The sequence below is a fragment of the Arachis stenosperma genome, chromosome 2 (genome assembly GCF_014773155.1).
Source record: "Arachis stenosperma cultivar V10309 chromosome 2, arast.V10309.gnm1.PFL2, whole genome shotgun sequence".
NCBI classification, from domain to species: Eukaryota; Viridiplantae; Streptophyta; class Magnoliopsida; order Fabales; family Fabaceae; genus Arachis; species Arachis stenosperma.
The window spans coordinates 35,470,152-35,481,140 of record NC_080378.1 but is presented as its reverse complement, the minus strand read 5'-3'; the positions used below and the strand labels follow the sequence as shown (position 1 = coordinate 35,481,140).

General features: G+C 31.7%; 1 protein-coding gene across 6 annotated transcripts; it reads left to right on the top strand.

Annotated features, from left to right (window-relative positions):
* Window positions 1-3,601: 3,601 nt before the first annotated feature.
* Window positions 3,602-10,573, top strand: LOC130961552 (probable pectate lyase 4). 6 transcript variants are annotated; one of them, XM_057887490.1, is made up of 9 exons: window positions 3,606-3,964; window positions 5,552-5,903; window positions 6,404-6,614; window positions 6,734-6,802; window positions 7,164-7,578; window positions 8,135-8,486; window positions 8,718-8,928; window positions 9,041-9,109; window positions 10,003-10,573. In XM_057887490.1, the coding sequence occupies exons 1-9, from the start codon at window positions 3,679-3,681 to the stop codon at window positions 10,225-10,227; spliced, it is 2,190 nt and encodes a 729-aa protein (XP_057743473.1). In that variant the 5' UTR covers window positions 3,606-3,678; the 3' UTR covers window positions 10,228-10,573. The 6 variants fall into 6 exon arrangements, 5 of the variants coding, with proteins under 5 accessions (XP_057743473.1, XP_057743475.1, XP_057743474.1 ...); XM_057887491.1 differs by having other exon boundaries at window positions 3,607-3,955; XM_057887492.1 differs by lacking the exon at window positions 6,734-6,802.
* Window positions 10,574-10,989: the final 416 nt, after the last annotated feature.

Sequence of the window (10,989 nt, the reverse complement as noted above, 5' to 3'; positions counted from 1 at the left end):
AAATCCATTGTATCAGATAGGGACAACGTGTTTATTAGTAAGTTATGGAAGCAGATATTCAAATTACAAGGTACCATTTTGGCAATGCGTTTGGCTTATCATCCTGAAACAGATGGACAAAGCGAAGGGATAAACAAAATAGTAGAGTTGTATTTGATATTTTTTTGTTATGATAACCCCATACTTTCTTGGGAACAATATTAGTACAACACATCATTTCACAGTAGTATTAAAATGTCTCCCTATAAGGCCCTTTTCTGGGAGAGAGCCCCCTTCACTGGTGCATTATGAACTCTCTGCAAAGGATGAGCCATCCCTCCAAGAAATGGTAATTACTAGGGATCAATTGCTTAACCAGCATAAGCACAATCTTGGTAGGTCCCAACAATTTATGAAGACTTTTGAGGTAGATGGAGCTCAAGGAGGGTGACTTGGCACTAGTTAACTTAAGGAAGAACCAGAGACTTGGAATGAGGTATGTGGACCACTCCGTGTCAGCAAGAAGTTAAGTCCAGTCGCATATACAGATTAGAAATTTCCGAAACAGTAAAGATCCACAATGTGTTTCACATCTTGGTTCTTAAGAAGTTTGACGGTGTGTTCTCTCCCTTCAATCAACACTTATCATCAACATCGACAACAACAACACTGCCTCAATAAGATTTTTCTTACAAGAATCACACCAAGCATTGATTATATATGTTATATATTGTACCTTTCTCTCAATAACAACTCATTGAATTCACTACAATTACAAGTTGGCTCTTTCAAAGATTGTTTTTCGAGACTCTTCTCTATTTCAAATAAGTAAGGATCTGTAATAGGGGACTGTGGGTTTTGGGATGGGTTAGAGTGGGTTTGGAATTTCCAATGGAGGAGAGAACTCTTCCAATGGGAGTTAGAGTTGCTCAATCAACTTCACGATCGGTTACGGGTTGTAAGGTTATTAGTTAATAGAGAGGATTCAGTTATATGGAAATTTGATAAAAAGAGAGTTTTTTCTACTAATTCTTTTGTGCAGGTGCTACAAAAAGAGACTCTCTCTCTCAGCCGACATTACGAGCTACAACTTCACAAGCTCCATTTGGAGAGGCTTCGTTCCTCCAAGAGTTGAACTTTTTACTTAGTTTGTGCTAGTAGGCAGGGTAAACACTAAGGAGAGGCTGAGTAGACTTAGCATTATTAATCATCATGACAATATCTGTGTATTGTGTAAAAAACATATAGAATTTGTGCATCATTTATTTTTTGCTTGTGAGTTCACGTGGCAGGTGTGGTGTGCATGATTGACGTTTACTGATAGAGCTTGGGCCATTCCGGAAACAGTCAAGGAGTTCTTTGAGATTTGGACTGGAGTAGCAGGTGGAAAGTCTGAGCAAAGGAAATGGCTCATAGGCTTCTGTGCGGTTATTTAGAACATCTGGTTGGAGCGGAATAGCAGAGTTTTCCAGAAGGTAGAGACAAGTGTTGAAGGAGTGAATGTTCTGTCCTTCTTGAGTTACAAGGAATGGTGTGGAGTTGATCCGTTTGGTTGTTAATGGCAATATCGAAGATGACAACGGATTACAACTTTTATTTATATTTATGTTTTTTTTTAGTCTGTGTTTTTTATGCTCCACTTTACTATGTTGAGCTACCTATGTTAAAAAAAAAAGTTCCAGAAATCAAACCAAAATTGATAACTAATTGAGTTTGGTCATATGCAATATAAAACCTTAAGAGCTTTTACTCTAAATTGGTTCCCAATGAATTCCAGATCATATACTTTGGTTCTTAATAAAATTTTTTATTTTAGAAGTTCCTGACAATTACTTCTGTAAGATAGTTGAGTCCCTCTATTATTTAATATAAAATAGTTAATATGTTTGTTGGACAAATAAGTCTTTAACATTTTATTAAAGGCAATTAGACCCAACAAATGCCATTACAAGTCTATTGTCTTTTTTTAGAATGGTACAACTCGAAGGCGATTGAGAGATGAAAAGGATGTTCATCATTTTTTGAGAAAATTATGCTGCGAGGTTCAGAATCGCCATCTATCAATTTTTTCTTAAGAATAGAATGGTTGACTAGATGCTTACATGAAAACCTTCCATACTAAAATTTGAGTTCGGAGATCGATTATGAATAATTGAATAAAAGAGATATTAACATCTTATATCTTTTATTCTTTGAATAATTTTTTTTGTCATGTTATATTATTTATAAATTTAATTTTTTGAAAATATAAAAATGATAGTTGATAATAAAGTGGGGGAAGTAAGTATATTGAAGACAATAGATGGATAAAGTGAAGGAAACGAGTATATTGACTTCTTATTGAATATAAGTGATGGAAGAACACAATAAAAAAATTTAATTCAATATATTACATTTGAGGAATAATTTGATTCTATATGTATTGTATATTTATTTATTAGTTTTACGTTTATGGTTTAATATGTTTTTTATGGTTGATTTTGGTTTTTGATGACAACATCAAAAGAGATTAAATTTAATCACTTAACATTAAAATTCTATATTGTCTAAAAAAGCCAAATTTTTCACTGCTGATCTAAAAAATTTTCTTTTTTATTTTTTTTATCTTTATTGTTTTGATTAATGGATCTTGTCAAAACCCGATTAATGAAAATTAATATATTAACTTTTGACAATTAAATGAAAAGAAAATTTGAGATATTTTTATGAAATCAAGTTTGAAAAGAAATAATTTAGTTAGTGTCATAATCTTTTTCCAATTTTTATCCTTTGTTAATTTAAAAAATTATGAAATATATCAAATTATGATAATATATGCTTATAATCTTGATAATATTATTTTATTTATAGAAATATCAATTAAATAATTATAAAACAAAATAATTAAAAAATAATAGAAAATTGCATTTATTTGGCAACAAAATAAGAAATTAAACACTTAGCGGAGAATATATGTATATATCTCAGATTCCATTAATATATTAAAGAACTTCATTCATATCCCAGCCGTGGCTAGCACACCACTCTTTAAGAACTTGGGTTCAATGAACACATCTTATATTTGTAGATCTACTTCAATTCAGATGCAACATAATTTACACATCATAAACATGTGATGCTTTACAAGGTTTGTTCCAACAATAACTAAAGTAAGGTCTCGTTTGTTTCTTTTTTTTATTTTAATTTTATTTCTGATAAACTGAATTAACGTAGATAATGTTGCAGGTGGAAAAATATATAAATAATTGCAATAATATTTACAAAATAAAATAAATCAAATAAAAAAATAATCATCTAATTACAAATAATAAATATAATTATTTGCATATCTATTGAATTGAACATTCGAACATATTTATTATTTACATTATTTAGTATTCTTGTTTTCTACCTATATTTTTTTTTTTAAATTGCAACTGATAATGTATTAAATTTCTTTTTTAAATATAAAAATTTGAAAATAAAAAGGAAAACCAAAATAAGAAATGTTTTTCAAAACAATAAGCTTAATTTTAAATTTAGTGACGTAGGTGTCGGCAGCGAGATAACAGCGACAGGAAAAGGTAGAGATTGGTGGCCACCATAGATTCGTTAGAACTTAAAAGACTATGATTCATCATTCACTGTTCATTTTTCAGTTTCCCACTTTCCTTTTCCATCCAAAATTAATAACAAAATCAAACAGAAACATGATCATGAATGGGTAACTCTCACTCACATCGCAAACACCGTAACTCCCTCTCTCAAAACAATAACTCTTCTTCTTCTGTTGCTACTCCTCCACACTATAGATATGGTGCTCATCATTATCCAAAACAACAACACTGTAATAGGACGATGGTGAGCAGCAAGATTTCTTTGCCTTACGGGCGCGTGGACACCACGCTCCGAGAACTCGCTGCCAAGGCCGAAGGCTTCGGACGCTTCGCCATCGGCGGCCTCCATGGTCCGCTATACCATGTCACTAGTCTCGCAGGTTTCTTTCGTAATATTCCAATTCCCAGGGTTAATTTGTCTTTTCCTTAATTGATGCTTCTTGTATTTTTGAATGTTCAGTTTTGATTAATTTATGTACTTTACGTTAACCGAAATTTAGCTGCTAGATTAAATTTTGTCTGCTTTTAGCTTTCTTCATTGGAGTACTTTTGACAGTATTTGTTAGAGAAAAACTCAAAAAAGCTCCAGACAATTATCTCAAAAGATTGATTAATTCTTTAACCAAAAAAAAATTTTTTAATCCAGTCCTCGAACTTTACTTTTATGAGATTGATTAGTTTCTGTGATTAAAAAAGTTAATGTTTTTTTTGCACAGAAACTAATCAGACCAAAAAAATCAGTGGTCGAATTGGGTATGTTTTCGACAGCCTAATTATTTTTTCGAGATAATTGTCAGTGTCGGATGAGATATTCACTCTACTTTTTATATCTTCTTAGGATTTTTTTGGTGACTTGTATCTTCTTAGGATGAACTATCAAGGTGGTCTCTCTATTTTTAAGATGTTAAATCATACCAAAAACAGAAATCATACCAAAATCATTTGTATGATGCTAACAAAAATAATTTTTTATTTTTTTATAATGATAAAAATATTTTTAAAATATTATAAAAAAGCTCACAAATAATCAAGAAAATATTATTTTTTTGAGTACAAATAAATTTTATATTTAATAAATTATTTATATATTTAATCTAAAATTTTATAAAAATATTTGAATAATTATTTAAAAGTACATAAAAAAACAGATAAAACTTTTTTCTTTTGATTTTTTTATTATTAACAAAAATAAATTAAAAAAATTATTTAGTAGAAAATTATTAAATTTTAAAGATAAAAAACATCTTATTCTTTATAATTATACTTGCAAAAAATTACATAAAAATTTAAGTTTTAAATATTTTTTGAGAATATATATATATATATATATATATATATTTTCATCATGTTTTAAAATATTTTAAAAATATTTTTTATTTTTAGAGATATTTTTGCAACGTATTGAAAAATCTAGAATAATTTTAATACTTTATCATCATTTTTTAATCGCATATTAGTTAATTAACCATATATGTGCACATGTGAGTATCCAATTAGATAATTCGGTTGGGTAGGATTGTCAACCCGATCTGCAGCAGGTAGGGTAGGATGCAGATAGGATTTTCGTTCGGGTTGGGTAGGGTAAAAGTTGAGCTTATTCGACCAATCCGTATCTTATATACGTATATGTTATATATTTATATAAAAAGTAAATTTTACTTAGTAAACACGAATGAATATTGTTTATAACCAATCACCTCTCTTTGTTATGCAATTCTACACAAATCACTGGTTTTATGTAGAGAAATGCTAAAGGGTCATTAAAATTTAAAAATACAGGATAAAATATGTTGTTGGATTACTATACTAAAACAATTGAGTTGATAATTAAGTGATAGCCAAAAATAATAAATTCTGATGGCCTTTAGCATTTCTCTTTATGTAATTTTGTTATATCATCTAGAACCAGTTCAAGAGAAATGCAGAACACTAGGTGACTTGGTGTGCAAGTAATCACATATTTCTTGTCACTGCAGATGATGGACCAGGATCACTACGCGATGCATGTCGTAGAAAAGAACCATTATGGATTGTATTTGAGGTTTCAGGCACAATTCATCTGTCATCATATTTGAATGTATCATCTTACAAGACCATTGACGGCCGGGGCCAAAGGATTAAACTCACCGGTAAAGGGTTGCGGCTGAAGGAATGCGAGCATGTAATAGTGTGCAATTTAGAGTTTGAAGGAGGCAGAGGGCCTGATGTTGATGCCATTCAAATCAAGCCTAACTCAAAGCACATATGGATAGATCGTTGTACTCTCAGTGATTTCGAAGATGGACTGATAGACATCACCAGAGAAAGCACAGATATTACAATTTCAAGGTGAGATGAAATTCTTGTAGTCTAGGTTTCTTTGTTTAGAAATGTTTAGATAGTTCAAGTGATTTCGTAATTGTGTTTCTCTTAATCAAAGTCTCCGATTTGAATCTCTTGGATGGAAAATCTGGCTCTTAGAGAGTTTTAACCTATCTAGTGTCTTGACTCAACTCAAGCCGGATTAGCTAAAGTCCGTCCAATGTATTCTAGATGTCATGATATCACTTTTTTCAAAAGTTTAAGCTGATAGGAGGAGGGTAACATGAAAGGTTATATCTCTAACACGTCCCCTTAAATAAGACTTAAGAGTCTCTTTTGAGGTTCACAGAACTCTGATACCATGATACTACTTCTCCCAAAAGCTTAAACTGATAGGAGAAGGCAGTATAAATGGTTATATCTCTAACAATATATACTAAAATTTTAAGCAAAAGGTAAAGTATCTTAAATTTATTTGGCCTTTTTTATATTCTGAAGTTGAAGAGGTGTTTCTCTAACATCTTCAGGTGTCATTTTTCTAAGCATGACAAAACAATTCTCATTGGAGCAGATCCCTCACATGTTGGTGATAGATGCATAAGGGTCACCATTCATCATTGCTTCTTCGATGGGACTCGACAGAGGCATCCTCGCGTTCGATTTGCAAAAGTTCATCTGTATAACAATTATACCAGAAACTGGGGCATATATGCTGCTTGTGCGAGTGTGGAGTCCCAGGTGATTGATTATGTTTTTTATTAATTGGATTTTCTTAGGTTAAATGTTAAAACAAGTCTTGAACGATTTACCAAATTATCTATTATAAATTTTTACTTTAAATTGTATGTTGATACCAGATATTCTCGCAACATAATATTTATGAAGCAGGGCAGAAGAAGGTAGCATTCAAGTACCTTTCTGAGAAGGTTTGTCCAGTTCATATGTTCTGAGGCCAAGTAATGCTTTGGTGTTTAAGTTGAATTGGAAATACAAATATTATTTGCAATATTCAATAGCTTTTATCTTTGAATAAATTTGCTAATGATCTTGTGAAATAGCAAGAAAGCATGAAAAAACCAGTTCATAAAGAATTGATCTACACATGTTTAAGTTGTCAGTGACATTACTCGTTGAAAATTGACTATCATAAGCTAGCACTACCTGCAACCATTTTTGTTCAAACTTATTAGATTGATTACTTAACATGCCTGGTGAACTGTAATACGGAATTTATTTGTGCTGGCTATGTATCTTGGAAACAAAACTTTATTGGTTAAATCATCACAGGCAGCAGACAAGGGAGCAGAAGCAAGTGGCCGCATAATATCCGAAGGAGATTTGTTTATAAATGGAACACAATCAGGGCTAATAGCATCTAACAATCTTGAATGCAACAATTTTCATCCTAGGGAACACTATCCGGCATGGACGGTGGAACCTCCTTCAGATGATCTAAAACAGGTTCTTCAGCATTGCACTGGATGGCAATCTATGGCGAGGCCATTAGACCAAACGGTTGAACACGGTGCACATGATGAAGCAGTACCTATTTATCCATTCCAAACTCACAGCATTGTAGCCAGTTTGCCTTATGCACGAGTGGACTCCTCCCTCCGAGCACTTGCTGGCTCGGCCGAGGGATTTGGACACTCTGCCATTGGTGGCCTCCGTGGTCCCCTTTATCATGTAACAACTCTAGCAGGTTAGTTACCTAATGTGCTATGTTTCTTTTGGGCTTTGAAACTGATATGTTTTGTGAGTTATGATTTGATGGGAAAAGGAGGAAGGCAAGGGAAGAAGTGTATAATGGAATAAAATTTACACTCACAAAACTCAACGATTAAGTTGGTAATTCGCCTTTATATTCTTCTATAGGCTGATTGCTGGTGTGCATCTTTTTCTTTAAATTTATGATTTTACTTTCAGAAATTGATATCATACAGCATTGACAAGCTTAAAAATGAATGATTTAAAACTAGACAAATCAGAGTTGAGTTTATGCTGAAGATTATAGAAAGGAAACTATAATGCCTAAATATAAAATTCTAGAGATCATAGATATTATGAGAATTTGTTTGTAAGAATGCTTATTAATCTTGACATGATTAAACAATTCCTATTACTTTATTCCATTCAATCAATAGGTTCTTGTTAAGAAAATTACAACTTGTGCAACTCACTCATTTCACAAATTTTAAGGGAAAGAGAGTGAATTATTTGAGCTGGTTTGTGGATAATGTCATGGTTCTTGATTGCAGATGATGGACCAGGGTCGCTGCGTGACGCATGTCACAGAAAAGATCCTTTGTGGATTGTATTTCAAGTTTCAGGCACAATTCATCTGTCTACATTTTTGAGTGTATCATCTTATAAGACCATCGATGGCCGGGGCCGAAGGATTAAACTCACCGGAAAAGGATTGCGGCTGAAGGAATGTGAGCATGTAATAATTTGTAATTTAGAGTTTGAAGGAGGCAGAGGGCCTGATAGTGATGCCATTCAGATCAAGCCTAATTCGAAGCATATATGGATAGATCGTTGCAGCCTCAGTGATTTCGATGATGGACTCGTAGACATCACTAGAGAAAGCACGGATATTACCATTTCAAGGTGAGATGTAGTACTTTTATTCGGGCTGTTCATTTGTTTAAGTATTCTGTTAATCCCTATGGTTTCACCAATTTTTTAAATTAAGTCCTTATAGTTTAGAAGTTTGTCATTAGATCCTTATATTTGATAAAAATTTGTAATTAGATCCTTTCTAGAATCAACTAGATCCTTATGTCTCTTATATTTGGCCTTTATACTCTCCACTTAGAAGTGTTCCTCCAACATATTCAGGTGTCATTTTTCTAAGCACAACAAAACAATTCTCATCGGAGCAGATCCATCGCATGTTGGGGATAGGTGCATAAGGGTCACCATTCACCACTGCTTTTTCGATGAGACTCGACAGAGGCATCCTCGTGTTAGATTTGCAAAAGTACATCTTTACAATAATTATAGCAGAAACTGGGGTATATATGCTGTTTGTGCAAGTGTGGAATCACAGGTGATTATGTGTTTATTGTTTGGAATTGCACATAGATTTGATTTAGTTTCTTGAATGACATACAAATTAGCTAGTTATAACTTGAAAATTTTACATTGTTTGTTGATGCCAGATATTCTCGCAACATAATATCTATGAAGCAGGGCAGAAGAAGGTGGCATTTAAGTATCTTTCTGAAAAGGTATGTTTGATTCTTATGTTTGGTGACCAGGTAATGTTTTAGGTTGAACTGGAAAATATGGTATAGCTCTTATCTTTAAACAAATATATTTTCAAATGATCTTAGAAAAATGGGGAGAGCACCTGAAAAAACGTTTAGCATTGATAGTGCATCACAATCAAAACTTAACTTTTTATGCACAATCAATGTAGAAAAATGTTTTAAATAGATATTCATGTTGGTGATATAAAATATTTTAAATTTAACTTATATCAAAATTATACTTACAAATTATTATATGAATTATTTTGAGTTAAACTTCAAAGTGGTTCTTGAGATTGGCTGCATGCACTAAAAAAGTCTTTGAGATCCCAGTTGCAGCATAATAATCCCTGAGATTGAAAAACTTACACCACGTTAGTCTCTTACCTCTTTCCATCAAGTTACTCATGTTGTTAGTGACTTGCATAAACCCATCCATGCTAGAGTAAATGAAACCACATCGCTTTAGTTTTGACCCTAAATGTTAGATGAAACAATATCGTTTGACTTTAATGAACCATAGGCCATATTTGGGGGTGGAGATGTTTTGCGGTTCATTAAGATTAAACAAAGATCATTTCATCAAACATTTTTGACACAAAAACTAAAACGACGTAGTTTTTTATAGTCTAGCATGGAAGAATTTGTGCCACTTTACTAATGGTGTGAGGAGTAACTTGCTAGAAAAGGGATGAGGAATTGACGTGGTGCAATTTTTTCAATCTTGAGGACTAATATGATGCAATCAGGGATCTTGGAGTTCTTTTTGGTGCACACGTCCAATTTCTGAGAACATTTTGGGGGGTTTTAACTCAATTATTTTCGGTGCCTTCTCATCTTGGTAATAAGGCTAAATTGAGAAATTGCAACAGGCAGCAGACAAGGGAGAAGAAGCAAGTGGCCGCATAATTTCTGAAGGAGACATGTTTATAAATGGAGCACAATCAGGGCTAATGACAGAGAACAATGATGGAAGTAACATTTTTCATCCAAGTGAATATTATCCCACTTGGACAATGGAACCTTCTTCAGATAATCTAAAACAGGTTCTTCAGTACTTCACTGGATGGCAATCTATTGCCAGGCCAGAAGATTAATCACTTCGACCAGAATAGAGGATTATATATATATATATATATATATATATATATATATATATATATATATATATATATATATATATATATATATATATATATATATATATATATATATATATATATATATATATATATATATATATATATATATATATATATTGAAAGAGAGAGATTAATTTTGATGCACTAATAGTATAAAATAGTTTGCACAGTCACTCAATAGTATCCGTTCTTTTGGATGACTATTCACGCAAAATTATTTTTTTATGTGGCGTTATGTAATCAGATGTATACTAGTATTTTTATCCGATATTATTACGGGAATATAAATTTTTTAAAATTACATCGATCCTGATATTATAGGTTATGATACAAAAACTTTATAGCATTGAACTACTTTTACAAAATAGTCGTAAGGGACCAAAGCTCCCGTCGGCTAAGAAGACCAGGGTCTCCGTAAATAAAAACAAAATTAAATAATAATTTTTTAGTTATTATTTTCATATGAAAGTTTAATTTTTTACTAATAATTAATTTTAATATTCGTTATCTAAAATTTGAAAGAATTTAACATGTATACTTTTATATTTGATTAAGTGTTAAGTTTGTTGCACAAATAAAAATAATTAATTTTTATGGTTACTATTTAAAAATAATATTTTTTTCTATATATATAAAAATATAATTAGATATTAGCATAAAAAAATTTATATTGATAGTTATTAAAAATTAACTTAATTTTTTTTAAAACAATTGAAT

Bases quoted from the DNA above. Each gene is read 5' to 3' on its own strand.
- LOC130961552 (XM_057887490.1), top strand. From the start codon at position 3,679: ATGGGTAACTCTCACTCACATCGCAAACACCGTAACTCCCTCTCTCAA. The intron at 3,965-5,551 runs GTAATATTCCAA...TTGTCACTGCAG, and splicing joins TAGTCTCGCAGGTTTCTTTC to ATGATGGACCAGGATCACTA. The intron at 9,110-10,002 runs GTATGTTTGATT...AAATTGCAACAG, and splicing joins TTAAGTATCTTTCTGAAAAG to GCAGCAGACAAGGGAGAAGA.